This window comes from Neovison vison, chromosome 11 (genome assembly GCF_020171115.1).
Source record: "Neovison vison isolate M4711 chromosome 11, ASM_NN_V1, whole genome shotgun sequence".
Classification (NCBI taxonomy): domain Eukaryota; kingdom Metazoa; phylum Chordata; class Mammalia; order Carnivora; family Mustelidae; genus Neogale; species Neogale vison.
Genome location: NC_058101.1, coordinates 71423646 through 71449247, shown reverse-complemented (window position 1 = coordinate 71449247; position 25602 = coordinate 71423646). Strand labels below are relative to the sequence as shown.

Genomic DNA, 25602 nt, shown 5'->3' with positions numbered 1-25602 from the left:
TGGTTTATCCTTACCAATTTGTTTTTGCCAATCATTTCCGCCTGTCCTACTTTTTTTTTTTTTTTTTAAGATTTTATTTACTTATTTGACAGACAGAAATCACAAGTAAGCAGAGAGGCAGGCACAGAGAGGGGGAGGCAGGCTCCCTGCCGAGCAGAGAGCCCGATGCGGGGCTCGATCCCAGGACCCTGGGATCATGACCCAAGCCGAAGGCAGAGGCTGTAACCTACTGAGCCACCCAGGCGCCCCCTGTTTTTTAAATCTTATTTTGTCATCTAATGTTTTGGCCGTCTCTCAGCTTCATGTAGCCCACATGTCAGCTGAGTAGGCCTCTTACTTCTCTCTTTTTTTTCCAGTTATAAAACTGCCAGGGTTGGCCTTTATTGAGTCAACTTCACATAGGAACTCATTCTTTCAGATCCCTAATACTCAAAATACCAGATGTTAGACTTAGTTGGAAACTTTGGTGAGCAATATTGGTCTTTTTTTTTTTTTTTCCTACAAGTTTTAATTTGGCTTTCTCCTTTTCTATGACTTCAGTTGCTGACTGAGTCCAGTAGAGGGGGATGAAGAATAATCACAATAACAGTAATAATTAAGCCTTTTCAGTCAGGCACTGTTCCAGGAACTCTACTAGAAGTATTTAATTTAATCCTGACAGTAACGCAAATGAAGAAATGGTCAGAGGTTAAGAATCAAGCCCCATGCACTAGAGAACTCTCCCCTGAAACTGATTTCATTAACCATCCCACATGGCAGGCAGTGTTCACCCAGTCACCCAATCACCAACTTCAATATACTCCTCCTGCCTTTTCATTTTTCTCTTTTTAAGGTTTTTTTTTTTTTAAGATTTTATTTATTTATTTGGCAGCAAGAGATACAGTGAGAGAGGAAACACAAATAATGGGAGAGGGAGATGGAGAGGGAGAAGCAGACTCCCCTGTTGAGCAGGGATCCAGATGCAGGGCTCCATTCTAGGTCCTTGGGATCATGACCTGAGCCCAAGGCAGATGCTTAACGAATGTGCCACTCAGGTGCCCCTTGCCTTTTTGGTGTATACTGAGTTATCTGTCAAATGACCAGCTGCGTCGTGACATATTTAGAGATTGCCTTTCAGCAACACAACTGGAAAAGGAGACACAGCTCATTCGTGGCTTCTGATAGTAATCCTTCATTTCTAATTCCGTGTAGACCATCTGTTCATGAATTTCTAGAGGGAACTTTCTGGGGACTGACATTAAAATTACTGATGCATCTTTTCCCAGAATTCATTTTTTAGTTTTTAAAGGCTGAACAGAATTTCTCTTTTTTTTTTTTTTTCTGTCTCTGTAACTAATAATTGACCCACAGAACTAGCAACAGTTCTGAGCATTCTCCCAGTATCTAGGGTGAGGCTTACTTACTTTGCTCAAGAATGCGACTGCATTCCGAGAAGACTAAATATAAATACTCTTTCCCGGTGTTTTCACTATGCCGGACAGCTTTCCTTTCTTGAAGATTTTAAAGGAAATTTTCCTTACTGGAGTCACCGAACTTAAGTTAAATATTTGTCTCTATCACTTTCTACATGCCACACTGGTCTCCTTTTCTTCTTTATCCTTGTCCAAAGCTAATTTTTTAAAAAATCTCCTTTTGGTAGCCACCAATCTGGTAATAAGTAGTTACCTTGGGGTGGAAAAGATGAAAAGAGGGGCAAAGGGGCCTTTAGCCCTGTTTGGACTGTGTCTTTCTTTTCTTCTTCTTCTTCTTTTTTTTTTTTTTTAAAGTGGAAGGTACTTATGTGCTACTCGTATAATTAAAAACCGATAGCTTCCCCTTCCCTAAAAAATATCCTGTTGCTGTTGTCAGCACAGAGTAATGAAAAAAGGGTGAGTGATCCACACAGACATACCCTTGCCTGAATCCTGGGCCCAGCAGGTACGATCTCTGCCATTCAGTTCAATAAGAGGTTAAGTACCAACTCGCCGAAAACTAATGTCCCAGCAAGTTATTGAACCTTTCGGAGCTTTCATCTCTTTAACTGAAAATGGGGATGATAACAGTAAGCAGGTGGGTAATAAAGCATTATTATAGTGACAGCACCAGCTGTGCCCCTGGAGTGCCTGGGTCCATGTAGTTGTGCACCCGAGGCAGATTAAATGTACATAAAGCATTGGGTAAGCACCTGGAGAAGAGTAAATGCTGGGTAAACAGTAGTTACCAGTACTATCCCCTCAAAGGACCCTGTTTGGATTTAGTGATCAAGTACAAGTTCTAAAGAATCCGAATAGCATCTGTACTTAAAAATGGCTAGTTCTGGGGCACCGACGTAGCTCAGTCGGTTAAGTGGCTGCCGTCGGCTCAGGTCATGATCTCGGGGTCCTGGGATTGAGCCCCGTGTCTCAGCAGGGAGCCTGCTTCTCCCCCTTGCTCGTGCACTCTCTCTCTCTCAAATAAATAAAATCTTAAAAAAAAAAAAAAGGCTAGTTTTTCCACGTTCCCCTTTAAGCATATACATGAGCGCTTTACACAAATAATTTTTTCCTTCCTCAGGGCATCTCAGCTATACCCCTTTGCCTTTTTAAAAACCATCAGGGGGGGTGGGAGGTTGGGGTACCAGGTGGTGGGTATTATAGAGGGCACGGCTTGCATGGAGCACTGGGTGTGGTGAAAAAATAATGAATACTGTTTTTCTGAAAATAAATAAATTGGAAAAAAAAAAAACATCAGCTTCCTCTGGCCTCTAAGCCCTCTAGTCATTATTCTTAAAGAGTTAGAGCACTTTTTTTGCATCATCGTTGGCTCTATGACTAACCCCTTCATCTTTCCTAGGGCATATCATTTTAAAGTACATGGCCAAGGACACAGAGTGGCATGCCTAGAATCAACTTTTTTCCCTTCTCTCCTTCCGGCAGCCTTCCATAATGCACACTACAACCACAACCTCCTATCTGGCAGGCCAGGCTCTACTACGCTATAGATCTTCTGCTCAGTTACAAACAGAGCAAGAGTTCAAAAGAACACAGGGCAGTCCTGCTAACGCAGAATCATGTCAGGGAGGCCGACGGGCGGAAACCACGCACTGCTTGTGAGATGGGGTGTTCTCGCTCGTGATGGACCGTCCTTCCTCCGGGTAAAATGGAGAGAAAGAACCTCCATTTAGACTGCAGCACTGCTGTGGTTTCTTCAACCCTTTATTAAAAACACTATGAAATATTTTTATAAAATTTTATGAAATATGATGTAAATAGAGGTTTTGTCAAAGAAAAACAATCCACCCAAATATTTCTTTTTCTCTTGTAAAGTTATCATGGCCTGTGGTTTCAGTGTTTAACTTGGCATTTTACGGTCTTGCAAATTCACTGATAATGTATTTTAACCAGAGCTGAGAACTAACTCATGTAGAAGGCAATGCGTTCATCACAGAGCACCTCCATTCACTAAAAAGAAATGTCCGCAGCAGGGCTGGCTGGGTGGCTCCGTCAGGTAAGCGTCTGCCTTCGACTCAGGTCCGGATCCCAGGCTCCTCAGAGCGAACCCCATGTCCGGTTCCCTGCTCAGCAAGGAGTCTCTTCTCCCCTTCCTTCTGCCCCTCCCCCCAACCCGTGTGTGCATGGGTCCATGTGTGCATGCTCTAATAAATAAAATCTAAAATAAAAAAATAAAGAGGCAGGGGCGCCTGGGTGGCTCCGTCGGTTAAGCGGCTGCCTTCGGCTCAGGTCATGATCCCAGGGTCCCTGGATCCCATCAGGCTCCTTACTCGGTAGGGAGCCTGCTTCTCCCTCTCCCTCTGCCTGCTGTTCCCACTGCCTGTGCGATCTCTATCAAATAAATAATTTAAAAAACAACAGAAAGCATCACTGGCAGTTTGCAAACCTTAAAATGTGTTTCTCTGTCCTAGAAACCCAATCTTTGGAGGCAATGTGGGGCTGGGGCCCTAAGGGCAGCTCCAAGAACCACCAGCAGTGGGGCAGGTGTTCCTGCCCCATCGGTCCCCTCCAAAGTCATGCAAAAACGTCACTGCTTACTTAGCCCAGAGACAAACTCTCGGAAGTTTATCAGAGAGTCTCCATTTTCATCTAATAACTGGAACAGGCGGGAGGCCAGCACTTCCGAGTGAGTTCCACAGGCCCACGGAAAGAGGAGAGCAAACATCCCCTTGAACTGCTCAAAGTCAATGCGATACTGTTCAAGGTAAGGCAGGCTGGGGTCGTGCCGGTCCAGTGCATTGCTGCTCCCACCCCAGTAGCAGCTGGTGAGATGCTCCGCCTGGAAAAGGAAAGAACAGGAGGATTGCTGGGGTTGTGAACTCATAGCAAGTAACAAGAAGAAAAGGCCCTACCTGACGTTTGGAAAAGGGCTTTCGGTCAACCCGTCAACCCGTATGCATCTCCTGGGGCGCGGTGCTCTGGTGTCAGGGCTCCTTGTCTTCTCCTTGCTCTACACAGATCTCCGCCCGACCACTCCACTAACTCCACGTGGACCCCCTCTGCAGCTTACATCTGGTATGGAAGGTCCAGACCACCATGTTTTCTAGGTGAGGATGAGGAAGCCCGGAGGCTGAGTGGCTCTCAGAAGGTCAACTCATTCCTCAGAGCAGAAGCATGATGGTGTCGGGGGTTTCTGAATTCCTAGTTCACTGTCCCATGCACCCCCTGAGTCTTGGTCACCGAAGTGACATAAATAGCATAGTCACAGTACTCAAGCTACAAATATGTAGCTTGTACTCATAGTACTCAAGCTACAAATATGTTGTCTTCTTATTGCACATCTGAAAAGAGCTCTAGAAAAATTATGAGTAGGAACAACCAGGGTAAGGAGAATAGACCTCTGGAAAAAAAAAAAGCTTCCTGTTTCTGTCCTTGGAAACAAGGCAGCCTCCCATTCATGAAGTCATATTAAATCTGGTAGATACATGTACCCGTTCTAGGAAGACCACAAAGATAAAATTCGTAACAGAAAAGCCCAGAAGGATACCCCTCCCTTGACATTTCCAGTTAGCTCTGGATGGTGGATGGGAGAGATGGGAAGGGCATGAAAAGGAGGACTTTATTTTTACCTTATTCCCTATTGTACTATCTGAGTATTTCACAACAGTAACATATAAATATTGCAATAGAAAAAAGGCACTTTCAAATCCGATCTTTTCCCCTTGCCTGGGAGTTGTGTAAGGGGGGAGTCAGTCGTTGTGTGTGGTACTTCGATTTTGCTCTCACTTCGAAAGCAGCAAAGCCCACATGTCTCTTCACAATTGTTGACTGGGAATCACAGCTAATGAACTAAAAGAGAGAGGAAGGAGGAGAGGTCGGAAGCAGAGCCAAAGCCAGGTTTCCACAAGGTTTCCTCAAGGCAGCCTCTGGAGAATGAAGGAAGCGGTCAGAGTTCACTAGGGCTTGGGGACTGCATTCCTGGTGGTGAGGTCAGAGGGCGGGCTGTCAGAGGGAGGCGAAGCTGAGATCAGAGAGACTGCAAGGATTGAGCTGGAAGGGGATTCCCAAAGCCCTCTGTTGGGCGGGGGCGGGGTTGGTGATCCCCCTCTCCCCAGGGGTCCTCTTTACCTGAGCTATGGATAAAGGTTGCCCAGAGCATTTCCTTCTAACTAAAGCATTCAAGTTACTCCACAACCAGGCTTGAATGTGGGTCCAGGCACTTTCACGCTGCTCCCAACCATCAGGAGAATACGAGCCTGTTCAGTGATTGCCTCCATACTCTGTCACGTGGAGACCAGGGACATGGACGTCCAATAAGGACCAAAGGACGTATTTAGAGAGTTCAAGATAAACTAGGGCAAAGGGGCCTTGAACTACATTTTCCATCAAACGCCTCCAGGTGGCAGCCTTTGCACCTTTTTCCTCCAAGTTTAACTTTTTAGTTTTTTATTATTTTTTAAAATTTTAGTATAGTTGACACACAATGTTACATTAGTTGAAGGCGTAGGCTTAGTGGCTTGCCAAGTTTCTGAACTCCTCGAGAAAAGACTGCATCTTTCCTTTCTATCTACAGAAAACCCCCCACTCCATCCCGGACACTAGCTGTTTGAAGGACTAAAGAGACTGGCAGAGGGTCTGATGAATACCGATGCCTCAATGTTTGTTCCAGTGATTTAAGGCCAATTAAAGTGTTTCGAAGACTCAAAAGAGAGTCCATAACTGAAGTTTTTATCTTGGGTTCCACAGTATCTAGGCTCCTTCCCAGCCCTGACCCCAAGTCTTGGATTCTTTCTTGGGGAGCTGGGCAGATTTGGGGAACTCCTGTTTGTGAACACAGGCTTAGGGCAGGGCTTTGGAGTCTCAGGACAGCGTGTTTTCTTCAGGCATATCCTCAGGGTCCACAGGACACCCCTGATACCTGATGGTGCGCAGACCAGACAGTGCAGGAGTGCCCAGGGAGGAAGTCATGGCTTCAGCAAACTCCACATCTGGGACTTACACACAACCGGCCTCATCCTCCTTTCCCGGGGCGTCCCCCAAGGGCAGCCTCCTCTTTCTAATGTCAATGTCCTTCCTGTCACCTGTTCATGGTCTTGCTGCCTCCAGCTGCTACTCCCACTTCTGTTCACTCACCCCAAAGCCCAGCTCTATCCCCTACCACCCCGCCAAGCACATTTCTTCTGGTCCTCAGCATTCCTTTAAAATCTCATCTTAACTGGATCCTTGTATCTTTTTGTTTTGATCCAGGTTGGCTCATTGCATATTTCCTTTGTGAAACCAAGAGGGACCCTTTCTTAGATATAACCTGCTTATACTGAGCAGTTAGTGATGGTGTATGGATAAAATATGAGTGGGCTGGCACACTAGAAAGACTTCATCACCAAGTGCCAAATGGAGGCTGGTGGGGGAGGGGGTGGGGTCCACTCTGCCGGTCACACTGCCGGGCTATACGACGGGCATCACTAACCAGCTGTAAGACCTCAATCTCTTTGCACCCGCATCAAAAACAAGCAGAGATTATGCTAGATGAGTAACTGATCACTCATTTACCTATTCAACACACATGTTCAGAGCACCTGCCAGGCAGAGACACTACAGTAGGCACCAGTGAAACATGAAGAAATAAAATAGTGGTGGGGTGCCTGGGTGGCTCAGTCAGTAAGCATGATCCTGGGGTCCTGGGATTGAGCCCCTCATCAGGCTTCCTGCTCAGTGGGGAGCCTGCTTCTCCCTCTGCACCTGCCCCTGCTTGCGTTCCCCCTCTCTTTCTCTGACAAATAAATAAAATATTTTTAAAAATGATGAAAATATAAAATAAAGGAGAGGTGCTCTTCAGTAGCTAACAAGCAAGCAGGAATATTAGCAAAAACGTTCTCAGCTATCACACCCTCCGATTCTAAGAGGTATTAGTATTCAACCCAGATCTTTGTTGTTTTATGCTTCCTGCTATCTTTGCAGTCTTCCAAACAGTCAAGTTTAGCTCTGGCAGTAAAAGGCACTATAAAAAAGAAGCTAGCCAATTAGAAATCAGGATAAATATGGCATCAGCATAAAAGACATCTTTTTTAAAGTTTTCTCCTGCTCACTGCCACATTTTTGCCTATGAGGTTGATAATGATAGTTAGGACAAAAGTATTTTTTTCTAGAAGAAAAAAAAATCTACTTTGTATTATTTACTAATAAAATGTTTTTGTCATTCAGGACTAAGATTGGTATGGACTGAATTATGGAATGAAAACCACAGAAATTTAACCAACCAGCTTTTCCTTAGACAGTTGTACAGCCTTATTCTGACTCTAGCTACATAGTTCTTTTTCAGTGTGCTTTAACATAGCTTAAGATAGGAAAGCTCTAAAGGCACTTTAATACAGCTTAAAATTAAAAAATCACAATTTACAATAATTTCATGCAGCATTTAAACTCAATTGCCATCATTCCCATGAGTATTATAAAGTAATACCCTTTTTGGTGAAGTCCAAGGAAACAGCTAAAATATTACATGGAGTGGAACAGAGCTACCACATTGGCTTAAATGACTGATAAGAATATGTTTACTTCTCATACGAACGAGAATGCTTCATCATAAGCATTTCGCTTTTATACTCTCGGCTCTACATATTTACCCATTTTGATCTTCATGCTGTCCCTTATCAATTTAACAGAAAAGCCTAGAACTAACTGAATCATTAAAGAGAACTCTTTTATTCCCTTCGCTGTACATGGATTTGCTTTGAAACTCACCTTGAAAAGAGCATAGAGTTCTTCCAGCTCATCAATGGTAAAGGAAGTTTCCGTCACAATTGTTCGGACCTATAAGAAGGTAGACACAATGAATCACACAATTTCAAAGATATTATATTGGAAAAGTCCTGATTTTCTTCTTTTAAACCATCTCAGTCTGTCCAGCAGGAGTTTATGGAGCGAGAAGGGCACCTGCTGTTTTTCAAAGGACTTACCACATTCCGTTTCGTAGTATCCTCCAGCGTCTGGATCACCTTCAGTCTCTGTTTGAATCTCATCTGCTCAATCAAATCTGCCCGGATGGTTCCAAATTTCTGGAAAGGAGCAATAGTGGTGTTTCTGAGAAATCTGCCAAAGTACATAGTATCATATCTGGAAGATTTATGGAGACACAATCCAGATACCGAGAAGATATTTCTTGTGAAAGGACAGACATCCTAGACCATACCTTCATTTATTTTAAAAACAATTTATTTAAAAAACAATTTAGCAACCAAAGTAAATGACAGGAAATTCTCATGCTTCTTAACTGAAATAAATACACGTCAAAGTCAAATGGGTCTTGCTCAAATCGACAGCACTTAATAGGGAAGAAAAGGTTAAATAAGCCTACAAGGGCCATTTATGTAAGAAAAAAATGCTCCAAAGAAAGAATTTTCTTGAGAAGAACAAAGGAAGAATCTGAGGCTTGCTATTAGCCTGGGAGGTCAGAAGAAATGTTTGTGTGAGGCTCCCTATTCCTGTTCTCCAACTCAGTAGCATTTATCCTCATTCAGAAACAAACATTACCTCTGGACGGCAGACACTGTGGGCTAGCTACCTTTCCAAACCCCAAAATGCCTCCTATGACCTGAATGTTTGTTGAATAAAACTTCAAAAGCCAAATGAGCCTTTTAATCTGAAGACTGAGAAAGAATATACAAAGTTTTCTATCTGCTATTGGTGCAAAAGAAAAACAAAGAAGTTCTGCTTAAAGCATGAAGCATGATCCATGGAAACAATGGCTGCCATGGTTCAACACACTGGAAGGATAAAGAAAAAGTTGAAAGATAATATCAAGTGTTGACAAGGTTACAACCAAAGCCCTCATATGTTGCCGCTCAGAGTATCAGTTGGTACAACCATTTGGGAAATCTGTCTGCAGTATCTACTAAATCTGAGTAGACAGATATACCTAAGACACACCAATTCCTAAGTACCTCCCCGCAAAAGTATGTATGTTTTTACCAAAGACATATGCCAGCATATTCACAATGCCACTGTTAGCCAAAAGCAAGTGAGTACTAAAATGCTTGTTAACAGCAGAGCAGATAAATAAACTGTGGCATTATCACACAATAGATTACTACACAGCAATGAAAATGAGCCATTCGGATAAACCTCAATCATAATGTTAAGCAAAATAAACCAGAACCCAAAGAGCTCATTCAACCTAAGTGGAATTATACATTTGTGAAGGATGTTCAAACGCAAACACAATTAGCCTACGGTATTAAAAGTCAGGAGAATTACTGACTTTGGATGAATGGACGGTGACAGGAAGAGGACACAAAGGGCATTTCTAGGATGCTCAGAATGATCTGGGTAACAGTTACAGGGCTATGTTAAACAGAGGGTTTAACACATGCCTATGGACATCCATACCACAGAATGCTACCCAAGAAATAGGATTTAAAAAAAAAACAACACAGGTATTTTATACAAAATAACTAGGATGACCCTCACAGAAATTATAATGAAGAAAAAAGACCTCTCAAAAGACTGCATATCATATATTTTGTTTATGTAATAATCATGAAATAACATTATTACAGAGAGACAGAAGAGATTAATGTGTGCCAGGATTAGCAATAGGGTGAGGGAAGGGTGGATGCGGCTATAAAGGGTAATATGAGAGAGTCTTGTGGTGATGGTACACTTGAGTAGACTTGAGTATCCTGATTATTGTGGTTTTTTTTTTTTAATTATTGTGGTTGTTAAGCAAGGCTATGCACATGACAAAACTGCATAGAGCTACACACACACACACACACACACATACACAGATGCATATGTAACTGGTGAGATCTGAATAAGGTTGCTTGGGTTGTTAGCACTGGGGCGGGGGGAGGTAGGGGCTGGGGGAAAAGTGCTCATGACTTCTTTGTACAATTCTTTGTTACCTCCCTTGAATCTATAATTATTTCTAAGTGAAAGAGTGGCTTTGAAGTTATGGTGTAACATTTTAGGGCAGAACATGATGGATCAATCTGAAAAGTGAGCGATAATCAGGGAGTTGAGAAATTACCGTTGAGTTTAAGGATACATCAGTAGAGAGAGCGCTGCATTTTTGAAATTATGAAATGAGGGCTGGCGTTATCTAGCCATGGCAATTGTGAGACAGACCTACTGGTTGTCACACAGACTGGCAGTTGTCTCCCCAATCTGTTCTCCCTTCATGTATATAGTTCAAAATTTCGGTGACTACCCAGATGTTCAGCGAGAGACTATGTCGCAGCTTCCCCTGTGGCTTGTGGTCAGGTGACTAGATCCTGGCTAATAGGATATGAGTAGAAACTTCATAGACAAGGGCCCATGAAAGGAGCAGAGCACACCCACCCCAACTCCTTCCTGTGGGGATAAGACATTTCTTAAGAGTGAATAAGAAAAAGCCTGGGTCCCTGATACCACTGAGCTGCACACTAGCCCTGAGCCACTTATGGGAATGAAAGTGAGAGACAAACAATTTTCTATACTGTTTAACTCTATTTTGGACTTGGTTGTTACAACTGCCTCGTCTGCATTCCAAGTAATACAAGATCTAACACTTACAAGCTGCTTCTTAGAGTGCCTGGCAAAGTTCATGGTTCTGTCTTAATTCCACTTAATCCCATCCTCCAGGTTCTCCTCATTCCTCACTGGCTACTTCTTCTGCCTCCTTCCCCACTCTACTTCCCCATCTCTAAACCCTGGGGAGCTCCAGGATTTTGTCTTTAGACCTCTTCTATCAGCACCTACTCCCTGGGGACTCCCGTCTCTGCTGACCCCCTCTCCTGTCACCACGCTAGTCTAAGCCTCTCTTGCTCTTACCATAGCCTCCGAATTGAGCTTGTTCCCTCGAAGTCTTATACCTTTCTATTTCTTCCAGAAGTAAGAGTGTTCTGTCTAAAACCTGTGTCCGATGACACTATTTTGCTGAAAACACCAGGTGCTTTACAGCAGGTCAGATTCCAAGTCTTCACCAAGGCTGACAAGCCCCACACGCTCTCCCTGCTTCAGCAGCGACCTCTCCGGTCACCTGCCACCAGCCCTTTGCTCCTTCCTCCAGGCACAGCGGCTCCTGCTGCTCCGCAAACGTGTCATGCAGGCTCCCTTGCCAGCCGGGGCCTGGGGACTGTCTGACCCCTCGACCCGGCATGTGCAATCCATGGGCTTGCTTCCCCACATCATTCGGATCCTGGTTAAATGTCACTTCTCCAGAACAAACCTTCAGAGAAACAGCACGTCTACCTTTTACTCTGCTGTGCTCCTCCTTCAACTTATCATTTGACCTTATGTTTGGTTTTTACTTCTTATACCTATACCGCGCTCCCCCCCGACCCCTGCTCACTAAATGAGAGCAGACGCTGTGTCCCCTAGAGCGGAGGACAGGGCTGATTTAGTAAGTGTTGGACAAATAGTCGCTGAATACATTGAATCCCCATCATAATACCAGGAAAAAAGAGCTTTCCTTCTCCCATCTCAGAGACAAGCAAGCACAAGTTTAACAGAAACTATTAACTTGCCTGTCTACAGAGCTGGTAAAGTGTTCACTGAAACGTACATGCTAATGACAGAGAGCTGGGGTTACTTCAAACGGGGCCCTAGTACGCCTATGATTAACAACGAGAAAACATAGTTGTGAGACAAATTGAGTTGTAACTCAATTTTATTATACCTACAACTAGCAGGACCATTATAGGCCATGTCATGGGCTCCTTACCATAACCTTGTGAGTTGGTACCATCATTTCCATTTTACAGATGGGAAAACCAAGGTTCACACAGGTTAAATAAGTGACCCAGAGTGCCATAGGGGCTGAGCCACAAGTGTGAGGCCCAGACACCAGGTCCATAACCCCACCACCTACCATTCTCTCCGACGGTAAGTTCTTCCCTGTCTCTGTGTAGATCACAACATAGATTTTTGGAGCTATACAAGATCTGATTCAGATTCATGTTCTTTGACTAATTAGTTGTTGTGACTCTGCACAATCCAGTTGGGTCCTTTGAACCTCAGCATGTTACTCTATAAAATGAGATCCCAAAACTGTCCTGTACAACAGCTGTTAGAGACAGATGTATTAAGTACCAATATAGATGTATTAAAGTACCAATCAATATAGGGACACCTGGGTGGCTCAGATGGTTAAGCATCTACCTTCAGCTCAGGTTGTGATCTCAGGGTTCTGGGATTGAGTCCCGCATTGGGTTCCCTGCTCAGCGGGGAGTCTGCTTCTCCCTCTCCCTCTGCCCCACCCTCTGCTCATGCTCTCACTCTCTTATAAATAATAGATAAATACATAAATAAAATCTTTAAAAATAAAATAAAAAATAAATTTAAAAAATAAAGTACCATTAATAGTAACTAATGTTAAACACTGATTGATAGGGGCGCCTGAGTGGCTCGGTGGTTTAGGCCTCTGCCTTCAGCTCGGGTCATGATCTCAGGGTCCTGGGATCGAGCCCCACATCGGGCTCTCTGCTCAGCGGGGAGCCTGCTTCCCCCTCTCTCTCTGCCTGCCTTCTGCCTACTTGTGATCTCTCTCTATCAAATAAATAAATTAATAAAAATCTTAAAAAAAAAAACTAAACAAAACACTGACTTGATAATCTTTGCAGACTGCTTGAGAAAGAATTATTTCCTCCCAAGCCGACCTTCAAAGAGCCCTATATATGTATATTTAATTAACTAGATCTAGTTGTTCCTCAACTAGAAATGGATCCCGCTGTTTGGTAGGCAGGACCCTCTCTCTGGGACTGGCCGCAGACGGAACACAAAGGAAATAAAAGGACTCTTCCATCTGAAGCAAACAGCCCCAACCTAAAAGGAAACCACGGACTCCAAGTTCCTGACTGGCTATTTCTGGAGGGTGTCTCAAGGAAAGCAGCAATGAGAATGACTGGGTCCCTCTCTCTTCCCTCCTCCCCCTTTTCTCTCCCACCTTTTGCAGGGGCTCTGACAGAATGAAATGCGAAAGACAGGGCAAACAAAAGGTGGCTCGGTAGATCCTGGAGCCAACATTCCCCATTACCCGAAACAAGGGCCCGGGTGTAATAATCTCTCCCAGACGGGGCACGTTTCAGTTCCGTGAAAAGAACTAATTGACTAACGTAACGATCCTTTTCTAACAGATAGAATTTAGAGATGAGGGTGAAGGAGCCTAAAATTATTTTATTTTTTCTAAAAATCTACTCTTCTTTAGACACTAAACAAAATAATCCGTCTCATGTACATCTCTTCTCCCACTCAATTTTTATCCAAATATTTCTGTAGCCTGTTTCTACCCTTCCAATCGAATTTCTAACGTCTTCATGAGCTGAGAGGCATCTTTAATGCAAGCAGAGCTTCCTCTTTTTGCCGCGCTGCCCCACTCCCCCAGGGTTGCCTAGACCGGCTAACGGCTAGGCATTTGGCCATTTATCATTTCATTCCACTTCACCCCTCCTGTATGCACACATTCCCATTCTCGCTGCATAGACTTGGGACAAGGAGCAAGTGGCTCAGATAAAGGAATGATGTGGGGACCGGTTTGTCTCAAGTTCCCAGTTCACGTTCTCTGGTGTTTCCCGGCCCCACCATGGTTCCTGAGCAGACAAGAGCTCCCTTCACCTTCCCTGTGACTTCCTTCCTCCTGGGCAGCCTCCCTGTGACTTCCTTCATCCCTCCAAGCATTCCCTTGCATTGCTGGGGGGACAGGGATGATGGAGAACAGAGACAGATTTGAGAAAGAGACCACAAGGTCCAGTCTCCACCCACTCCACCAACAAAGGCTCCTCCTCCTTTCTCTTTCTTTCCTTTTTTTTTTTTTTTTTTTTAAAGATCGTATTTATTTATTTGTCAGAGAGAGACGGGGGAGAGAGAGAGAGAGAGATCACTAGTAGGCAGAGAGGCAGGCAAAGAGAGAGGGGGAAGCAGGCTCCCTGCCGAGCATGAAGCCCAATGTAGGACTCGATCCCAGGACGCTGGGATCATGACCTGAGCCGAAGGCAGAGGCTTAACCTGCTGAGCCACCCAGGCATCCAGGCTCCACCTTTCTAAATCCTCCAGAGAGGGCTAGAAATATTCAAATGCTGCAGCCTAAAACCAAACCAAACCAAAACAACCCAAAAAACCCCACGAAAAACAAACAACAAAACAAACAAACACAAAACTTAGTTCAGGCCGTAAGTCCACGGAAGGATCTGAACAAATCTGCCTACCATAGGGAAATTTATGGAAACAAAAAGGTAGCATCATTTCCAAAACAGCTTTTGTTTTTATGTAAGAGTATTTCATTGAAACTATGCTCAAAAGTGCCTCTTCGATGTTTCTTAATTTATGGGTACTTATTTTCCTGGGATTAGCCAAGGACTGAACCCCATTCACACCTGAGGGTCCTTTCTTTGGTCCGAAATCTCCAAACGTCTAGGTGAGTGAGGCTTTGCTTTGGAAGAGTGGGTTGGAGGTGAGAGGAGGAACAGATGGGATATGAGCCTCTGGGCTTAGAAAAAAACAGCGTGAAATTGTGGGAGGCTGGGACCAAGGGATGGGTGATAGATTCTCAAACAGCTGAAGGAGTACTTGCCCCAAACCGCCCCCTGCCGTCTTCTGGGGTGGTGGCATCTGTCTGTCCCGTGCATGTGTGTATTGGGTGGGGCGGTGGTGTTCAGGTGGAGGAAAGAGAAGGATGAGGAGGAAGACGAGGAATCAGGATACGAATTCAGTGTGAACACTTTGCCTGTTGGATCGCATGTTTGCTGAATGGGTTGCCTCTCCAGAGTTCTCTGACCTTTAAAGAACTCTCAACTCGGGACAGTATTCGTATCCACGCAACACCTTCATAACGCCTTGTCAGAAAGCAGGGCCTTATTTTACAACCAAATCTGTGCTCCTCAAGGTACTAACTCTCTTGAGATCTCTGCCTAGCAGAAAGGCTTAGAAAAGCCATGGTCATACGAGAAAAAGTTTGTAGAAAAAAACACTTTGGTCAGGTTCATTGTAAAATAGCTCAGGTGAACTGATTAATTATCAGCTAGCTTGAGCCTGCTAGTTAAAACAGAAGAGGTGACGAGAGCAGTAGAGACAAACAGAACTGGGATCTGAATCTCAGCTCAACATACCGGGAAACCTTGGACAAGCTACTTAATCTGAGTTCTATCATCTGCAAAATGGGCAGAAAAATAAAACCTGACTCTCAGTCTTGTGATCATCAATTCTGATAGGGCATGGAAAAGTCAAAGCACAATGCCCTTTATCAATATATATTTACCTAGCATGAATGAACAAATGAATGGATTTAATTTTCAAAAGATTTTATTTATTTGTCTGACAGAGAAGGAGAGAACACAAGCAGGGACAGTGGCAAGCAGAGAGACAAGCTGGTTCCATGCTGAGCAGGGAGCCTAATGGCAGGGCTCGATCCCAGAACCCTGAGATCATGACCTGAGCTGAAGGCAGATGCTTAACCGACTGAGCCACCCAGGTGTCCCAAATTTATTTTAAAAGTTGTAGAAGGTATAAAGAAGCAGCCAGTAGGCTAGAGAGACCATGGCATGTTTGGCAAAGAGAGTATTTTGAAAATTAGGACAATTCAAATAAAATCATGACCTCTGAGTTCTCTTGAGAAATCAGAGGTTCCGGCAACCATGGCTCCTCATCTCCAGGGGCAGGGAGACTGCCCCACCGCCAAGCAGGCCTTCACCACCTAGCACCCTAAGGCCACTTTTCCCCACTCCTTCACCTGCTGCCCACTTGGGAGTCTGCCCACATGCACAGTTATGGGACCTTGCCACCTGCTCTAGAGCATCTTCTTTAAAAAATACACCATTGGGGGCGCCTGGGTGGCTCAGTGGTTTAAGCCTCTGCCTTCAGCTCGGGTCATGATCTCAGGGTCCTGGGATCGAGCCCCACATCGGGCTCTCTGCTCAGCGGGGAGCCTGCTTCCCCCCCTCTCTCTGCCTGCCTCTCTGCCTACTTGTGATCTCTCTCTATCAAATAAATAAATAAAAATCTTAAAAAAAAAATACACCATTGGAGGGCACCTGTGTGGCTCAGTTGGTTAAGCAACTGCCTTTGGCTCGGGTCACGGCCCCAGAGTCCCGGGATCAAGTCGCGCATCGGGCTCCCAGCTTCGTGGGGAGTCTGCTTCTCCCTCTGACCTTCTCGCCTCTCATGCTCTCTCTCACTGTCTCTCTCTCAAATAAATAAACAAATCTTAAAAAAAAAAAATACACCACTGGGGCGCCTAGTGGCTCAGTCCATTAAGTGTCTGACTCTTGATTTCGGCTCAGGTCGTGATCTCAGGGTCATGAGAGGGAGCCCCTCGTCAGGCTCTGCACTGGGCATGGAGTCTGCTTAAGATTCTCTCTCTCCCTTTACCCCAAACTCCCTCTCCCTCTCTAAAAAACAAAACCAAACCCCCAAATCCACAAGTCTGTTAACACGAACTTTGGCTTCTATAAAGGAGACAGCTTCTGACAGCTGGTATTATAGCAAGGCTACAATTTCATGGTCAGATAGGGATGCAAGTCTCACATTCCACAGAAGTTTCATGAAAACTGAAGAGACTCAGCTTCCTTATCAGCAAAAGAGGGAAAATTATTCCTACCTCTTTGGGTTGGGTAAGGAGTCTGTGAGTTACACAGGCAAAACAACTATTATAATGGTCGCTGTTATTACTCCTAGGAATGTTAGCAAAAGCCAGAGAAAAAGGGCATGTAGATATAGATCAGGCAAAATATACTAATGTAATAGCTTAGGTTCCATTAACAACTGGTATTAACTAATTTAGCTACATTTCTTTTTATTGAGGGATGAATAGCCTTTTAAAAATTAAACTTGGGGGACGCCTGGGTGGCTCAGTTGGTTGGACGACTGCCTTCGGCTCAGGTCATGATCCCGGAGTCCCGGGATCGAGTCCCACATCAGGCTCCCAGCTCCATGGGGAGTCTGCTTCACTCTCTGACCTTCTCCTTGCTCATGCTCTCTCTCACTGTCTATCTCTCAAATAAATAAATAAAATATTTAAAAAAAAAAAAATTAAACTTGGGCGGCACCTGGGTGGCTGAGTTGGTTAAGCTCTGCCTTCGGCTCAGGTCAGGATCCCATGGGGCTCCCTGCTCAGCGGGGAGCCTACTTCTCCCGTTCCCTCTGCCTGCCTCTCTGCCTACTTGTGATCTCTGTCAAATAAATAAATAAAAATCTTTTTTTTAAAAAAAGAATTAAACTTGGAGGAAAAAAAAAGAATTAAACTTGGAAGTCAAAGCCAGGCATTAGCAATAAAGGCCCCAAATCCTTCCTGTTAGAGATACATAAAGAAGGGTTTACAAGTAAAATAGTATACTGTCTAGAGTTTGCTTGAAAACACTCCAGGAAAAAAAAAAAGTGACTTAGGTGAGAGAGGTCAGAAAAATGTTGATAACTGTTAGACTGTGTGATGAGTTATAGAAATACATCGGGTTAACCTTGGGATTTCTACTGTGCTGGAAAACCTCTATACATTAAAGATCAAGAAAGAAAAAATATTCACACCAGGTGTTGATAATGTATGCTCAGGGCCTGGGATAAGATAAGCACTTTTAACATCCTAAATGTTTTTTCAACAAATGGATAGACAAACAGTGTTTCTTGTATCTCCCGGGTTTTCCCCTGCTGACATAATTATAATACCTTCTTTGCTAGCCTATTCCTTCAGGTCTCCCCAGTCCAATTTATTGCACGGGGAGCAGAACCAATGTCCTTGAAGAAAAACTCCTTAGCTTCCAAGGGGCTGTTCAGTGCTTTGCAAATCAATCAGTGGTTTCAAGACTCCCCACTTGCCAGCCTCTCCTGGACTAACTGACCTCATGTCCATATGTACCCTTACAATTCCATATCTGTTCTATCCAGACAAATCCCATGGGCTCTAGCTTTAGAGAGCCACTTCCCAGCTGTGTGGTCTGGAAAAACTAACTCAATGTCTCTCAACTTCCATTTTCTTTTTTTTTTTTTCAAAGATTTTATTTATTTGACAGCGAGAGATCACAAGTAGGCAGAGAGAGAGGAGGAAGCAAGCTCCCTGCTGAGCAGAGAGCCCGATGCGGGACTTGATCCCAGGACCTGGAGATCATGACCTGAGCCGAAGGCAGCGGCTTAACCCACTGAGCCACCCAGGCGCCCTCAACTTCCATCTCCACCTTAAAAATGGGTTACTATTGGGGCGCCTGGGTGGCTCAGTGGGTTAAGCCTCTCCCTTCGGCTCAGGTCATGATCTTAGGGTCCTGGGATCAAGCCCCACATCGGGCTCTCTGCTCAGCAGGGAACCTGTTTCCCCCTCTCTGCCTGCCTCTCTGCCTACTTGTGATCTCTCTCTCTCTGTCACATAAATAAATTTTTAAATTCTTCAATTTAAGAAAAAAAAATGGGTTACTCTTTACTTGGTGGGGCTATCTGGGAAGCACCCAGCACCCTGCCCAAGGTAGGCTTTCAGTGAGAGGTAACTTTTGTGGTTATCATTAATAAGCCCAACACACTATTTGGGACTTCCATAAGTGCCTGTCTGGCACAAACACCTCCTTGTGTTTTATTAGCCACATCCTTTCCCTGCTTTTCTCAGATTCGACCCACTGGGTTGGGTTGTTTGGAACATGAAGAAATTCCATGGTGGTCGTGTGTCTGCTGTAAGGTTATTCATGTGCCCCTGTGCCTGTGAGGAGGGTCACCTTGATCTATGGGTCAACCCCGAAGGCAGGGCGTTGTGTCACATTCTGTATAACTCTGATGACTGCAGAGCCTCACACACGGGACCCACAAAGGAAAACACTACCTTTCAAACTGTCTGTACAATTCCTTCCAGTAGGGTCTTGGGAGAACTTAAAATGAGCAAGAATTTCTCCATGAAGCATTTATGAATAAAGTTATCTCATTGGGAGAAACCTGATCCATACCTAACCAACCTCCAGCCACCGGGGGGAGTCCTTGACGAGACCTCAAAGCTGAAAGTACTTTCAGTGTTTTTCCTACTTTTCTGTCTTCCTAGCTGAGTATCCTGAAGCACGGGCATAAATGTACCATGTGCCTCAGAGGACTGGCGTCGTGCCTCAGTTCAAACCAGGTTATCAACAGCTTCTGCGACGAGTGGCCCCATTCTGCATGTAGGGCAGGGATTCTCAACCCTCACCGGGTACTGGGACCATCTGGGGAACTTCCAAAAAAGACTTATTTCTTAGGCCTCATGCCAAATATATGGATTTAATAGGTCTGGAAAGGAACCTGGGAATTCACTTGACTTTGAAAAAAAATGTAAGTGATTTTAATGCACAGGCGAGACTGAGAACCACCAATCTAATGGTTAGGAGGGAAAAGAGAGATAAGCAAGGGTTTGTCTCTTTAGGATGAACTGTAAGACACTGGGGAGCCATGAGAGACCTATGAGCAGTGCGGTGATGCGAAGTAGAGAAAAAAAAAACAGTCATTGTGCATTCAAAGACCAGGTAATACAGGTGTTGGTATAAATAAAAGGCGTTTATCCAGGCAAAGGAAGGAAACTGCTGCTGTATCCTGTGACAGGATGTTTGGCAACCAAAGGGCCACCATTAGGGATCCGGAGAGGATGTAAGTGAAAACCAACCCTTGGTCTTGCCTCCATTCTCTTCTCTTTCCCTTAAAATTGGCTCAATTGCTGACCTCAGCATGTTGTTGGCGTTATCAGCTGTCAAGAATAAAGCTGAGTTTCCACATACTAAGATTTATGACTTTGGTCCAGAAATCTCTTAACAATATAGAAAAACAATCCGCTGCTATGATAATAACCATTGCATTTAATCACATGGGCTCTTTTTCTGGAAAAATAATCATCCACAATTTCCAACATGGTGTTACCAAAAGTGCTGAGGCAATAATGTTTCTTTATTGTATTATGATAATAACCAGTTCTGGAGAGACTAAAGTGAAATAGCCATCCTTAATCTCCACTGGTGGAAATACAAATTGGAATAATCTTTATAGAAATTGGACAGTGTATGCTAGGAGCTTGGAAATAATTCATACTTTTTGATCTACTGCTACAGATCTATTCCTTAGAATGGACTTTAAGAAAATAATCAGAGATGTGATATTAGCAAACAAGTTTATCACAGAATACAGAATATGTTCAAAATATAACATATATATATAATCATACCATATAAGTTTGCCATAAAATACTGAAAATTTGGAAGTAATCAAAATAAATGTCCAACAAAAGTTAACAGTTAAATAAATTTTGGTACTTCATTAAAACAGAATATTATTAATCTACTAAAATTATGGCTTTATAACCAAAGGAAAGAGCCCAGATGTCCATCAACAGATGAATGAGTAAAGAAGATGTGGTTTATACATACATATATACCATGGAATACTACTCAGCCATCAAAAAACGAAATCTTGCTATTTGCAACAACACAGATAGGACTAGAGAGTATTATGCTAAGTGAAATAAAGTCAGTCAGAGAAAGACAATTATCATACGATCTCACTGATATGCACAATTTAAGAAACAAGGCAGAGGATCACAGGGGAAGAGAGGGAAAAAAATGAAACAAGAAGAAACCAGAGAGGAAGACAAGTCATAAGAGACTCTTAATCACAGGAAATGAACTGAGGGTTGCTGGAGGGAAAGGGGGTGAATGTATGGGGTAACTGGGTGACAGACACCGGGGAGGGCACGTGATGTAATGAGCACGGGGTATTATGTAAGACTGATGAATCACCAAACTCTGCCTCTGAAACCAATAATACTATATTTAATTGAATTTAAAATTTTTAAAAATTATGGCTTTAATTAATATTTAATATATTAGAGAGTGTTCACGGTATGTTTTAAGTGAAAAATAGGATGTTTCACAGCAGTTTTTAGTAGAGGCTTATTTTTTTCAGTGTATTTTGCAAATACAGGAACATACTTGAGGAAAATATGATATAGTTTATAGAATGAAGTTTATTCTTCCCCATTTTTCCACAGTTTCTACATTTTTAAAAATAAACATGCATTACTTTTAGGATTCTAAAAGATATAAAAGATATGTTTTGTTTTTAATATGTATTGAGTGTCCATGAAAATTTTTAAAAAAATAATAAATGATCAGTCTTGCCCCTTTTATGAGCAAAAGGACATACATTTCTGAAAAGATCTCTGAATCTATACCAATATTTTCAAAAGCAACAAATTTTTTATTCTCTTTAAGAGAGGCTTTTTCTGACCTCAGCTTGTCCCTCACTCTTTCTCACTTAATGCAGGCTGTTCTTGGTTGGAATGCTGACAGTTGTCCTACAGCTCCAAAACACCTGTGAGGGCCAAGTGTGCTCAGGAGAAGAGTCACACTCTTTCTTACTGATCATTTCTATAAACGTTTTCCGAGCCAAGGATCAGGAAATAAAGAAACGATTAGGTATTATGGACACTTGAATCCTTGGGGCTCCATAGCACCAAATGCCACAGGGCACATAACACTGCCTCCTTTGCCCCTAGAAGCTCATTAGTTCTGAGAATCAGGACTAGATCCAGGGTCATTGTGAACCAGAAGACCTCCTCCCCCACAGAGGCCAAGCAATTTTAGAGAAGTACGAGGACTCTTGTTCTTCTCTAGGATGGTACAGACTATTCCATGTGTCTTGGACTCAAGAGAATTGGCTTGTTTTCTTCAGAGAAGACCTACGTACTTGGCATGAGAACAGGAAGTGAACTTATGTGCACAGGTCAACCTCGCCATGCCTGCTCTCCACAGCTTTTCCGCAGTATGCCCAGAGATGAATCTGAGCTGCTGCTTGGTCCGGCTTCAGGGTGGGCAGGGCAGAGGACCAGGTCAGAGCTTGTCATGCCACCTGCTCTATGGCCTGAGACCCAGCTGGAGTCCTAGGCTCCCATTCAGTTCCCATCTCTGGAGCTCAAAGCTGTCAGCTGGAAGACAGCTGTTCGCTTTGGCAATTAGCTCTCCGAAGGTGAAAGGAAGCAGGTAATATCCATAGTTAGCGATGGAAGTGGGTGCCACACATCCAACAGAGTCCCACCCAGTACCCTCAGAGCACTGTGACACTCAGGCAGGAAACGAAACCCACCTCGTAAGATGTTCTGATGAGTCTGAAGATGTCTACCTCAGGGTAGGGCTCCACGTCATCACTGAGCAGGGAGTGGAGGTGAGGAATGGGAGGCAGCGTGCTGTCTTTGTTGGTCACACTGTCTAAATACCTGAACAAAGAAATGAATCAGAAGTCATCAGAGGCTAATTTGGAATTCTCCCATTACACTTCTCTAGCCGTGTTCTACAAACTCAGCATTTTAGAAAAGACTAGACTTTCCTTAAGAACAGAATGAAATTCTTCTGGAGTCACACTGCATGAAAATAAATCCTCAGCCACAGACAAAAGTGGGTGTTCTGATTTTCATTAAGCCCACTAAGACTCAGGAAACCAAGGAGAAAGACAGAAGGCGAATTCCAAGAAAAAACCAGAGCTGGTTTTCAAAGCGAGGTTCAGGGGACACCTCAGTGGCTCAGTTGGTTTAGCACCTGACTTGTGATTTTGGCTCAGGTCATGATCTCAGGGTCATGAGATCAAGCCCTGAGGCTCCACATGGAGTCTGCCTGTCCCTCTCCCTCTGCTCCTCCCCTTGCTTGCGTGAGCTCTCTCTCTCAAATAAATAAAATCTTTAAAAACAGTAACAACAGCGAAGTGAGGCTTTGTCCATTACCTTCCCAAAACGGTCATGGCCTCCCCGTCGTCCTTGCAACTCAACAGCTTGTCCACGTTCGCATCCAGCACAGCCAGGGCCAACTGGAATATCACCTTGATTCCTTCATAGAAGAAACAGTCCACGACCACAACTGCACTCTCAAAGGGCATCACGCTGAGAAAGAGCGTGAGGAACCAAGACAGGGAGATGGTAGAGATCACGCCCAGGTCCTGCATGCAGTCGTACAGCTGGGGGACATAGTCTCGTGCCAGTTCCTCGAAGACACCCTGGTCCACCAATGCGCCTGCAGCAGGGGCGGGCACAAAAGGCCACAGGTGAACCCACCACACCTTCTTACTGAGGGACCCCACCAATCGGCCTGGTTAAGACAGTCGAGCTCCCAGCTGCCGCTGAGACAACTTGGCTCCTTTCTCCTAACAGTTTTGCTGCTACCCTGATACTAGTTACTATGTTACTAGACCAAGGTGTCAACACAGCGCGGTCAGCAGATTAGTTCTGGGTGCTTCTTCTCCTTCCGGAGTTTTCCTGCCCTTCTTCCCTACCACAAAAGGGCAATAACACAACCATAAGGGTTGTTGGAAAAGTCAGTTTAGAAAGATCTCATTGTTTGGTTAGGCATGAAGCATATAGGACTCCATTTCTCAGCAAATTTATTTAAAAAAATAAGTAGCTTTTCTGGATGCACTATCCCCACATATGAGTTTTGTGGGGTTTTTCTGTTTGTTTTTTTGTTTTGTTTTTTTAAATTCATGTTTTTAAAACTGAAAAGCATTCCAGCAGTGCCTGGCTGGCTTGGTTGGTAAAATATGAGACTGCTGATCTTGGGGCTTTAAGCTCGAGGCCCACATTGAATGTAGAGATTACTTAAAAAAGAAAAAAATTCTAAAAAAAAAAGCATTCCAGTTGTACATATACACTCATGATCAACTTACTGACATTTCTGGAGAATTTTCCCAGTGAATCATATTAGTGTGAAAAGGCTTAGAAATGAGCACAAGAGGAAAGCAAAAAGCATACACTTTACTACTAGCAATAAAAAGCTTGTCCTGCTGAAATGGAATGTCTAACACTCAAGAGGATTATAAGGAGTAAGAGTGATACTTTGTTTAAATGCTTACAGTCATGGTTTGCCTTGCAATGAAATCAGTTCTGAAAAATACTGCAGGAACTTAGTTTGGGGTACATTTTTACATGCTTTTTTTTTTTTTTTTTTTTTTGCATACTTCTGCTGTCCGCAGGTTCCATCCACTTCATGAAAACATTTTTTGTCAAATCTGACGAGTTTGGTACAGTTCCCAATGCCACAGTGACACCTACACTGAGTGTTTTCTACAATAATTTCTCCAACGGTGATAACGTGTATATTCTCTTGAGCTCCATGGGGCTCCTTTATGTATAATCCATATGAATTCAAGCCCTCTCATTCCCATTTTGGGAAACTAGAGTAGTCTGAAACTCTTTTGGCTAAGGGTGACTGGAAACAGTGTTCTAGCCCATATCCTGGCTCTGGAAACATCTTCGCAATGAGACGCGGGTTATCATGTTAACCACCTCCCCACATACCGACAACTCTGGTGTTGTAGTAATCAGGAAGCATGCGCTCACACAGAGCCACCAGCAGCCAGAAAGCTTCCTCCTCTTTGGCATAAAGCAGCAGCACGGATGTGACAATATTCATGGCCTGAAGGCATGAAAAAGGGTGTCATCAAATAGATTTTAAATACATCAAACACAGGTTAACATAAGAAATTTTGTGAACCTAAAAAATTACTGAGTTCGTCTCACAGGGCCAGCAAACTTTTTCAGCAGAAGGCCAGGTAATTAACACCTAAAGGATCTGCAAGCTCCACAGGCAAATTCGTCTAAATTTTGTTTGGTTTTTATAATTTAGAGCCCCTTAAAAATGTACCAACCATTAGTCCTTAAGCCTGCAACTCTTGAGTCTTGATGAACACCAATACTTAACCAAAGACTGAGCCTCTACACACAGGCAAGCCCTCATTCAAAACCTTTGCCTGAAGGCTATCTGACCAAGCTTTTAACCTGCTACAATCTCAGTGCTTCTAACCCTTCATTCACAAGATAAACATTTCCTTTTTAATCTTCCATAATGGTTCCTATAACCCAGTACACATGGCCTGGAAGCCATGAGAACAATAAAACCTTTCAAATTTGTAGTCTTCACCCACTATTTTCATCTGGATAAGGATGGCAGAGATAAGTAACAGTGATTTAAATTCTAAAGTAACTCACTTTATTAAAAGATATGATCACCTAGCTCATAACCACTCAGGGCTCAATTACTTTAATAATCCTCTTAATTAAAAAGAGAAAGATCAAAAGATAAATATGATTTCTATAATTGCAGAGGCCAACTAACTCCTCGACTTCATTTTGATCTTTTACAAACCAGTAATTGTTCGTGGAACTTCTAAAGCATAAACACCAAAAAAAAAAAGGATTTTTGGTCTAACGGGCTTTTTCTTTCTTGTAAGTCATAATATTTTCCCAAGTGAAATCATT

The 25602-nt window shown here is 43.5% G+C and overlaps 1 protein-coding gene across 1 annotated transcript in view; it reads right to left on the bottom strand.

Moving 5' to 3' along the window:
• Positions 1–25602, bottom strand: part of TBC1D9 (TBC1 domain family member 9) — a 122700-nt gene that overhangs the window by 10090 nt on the left and 87008 nt on the right. The window contains exons 11-16 of the mRNA XM_044268037.1: positions 24643–24760; positions 23077–23362; positions 22446–22575; positions 8366–8464; positions 8151–8219; positions 4008–4248 (exon numbers count right to left, since the gene is read on the bottom strand). Coding sequence (XP_044123972.1) covers positions 4008–4248; positions 8151–8219; positions 8366–8464; positions 22446–22575; positions 23077–23362; positions 24643–24760 — 943 coding nt within the window. The remainder of the gene's footprint in view (positions 1–4007; positions 4249–8150; positions 8220–8365; positions 8465–22445; positions 22576–23076; positions 23363–24642; positions 24761–25602) is intronic.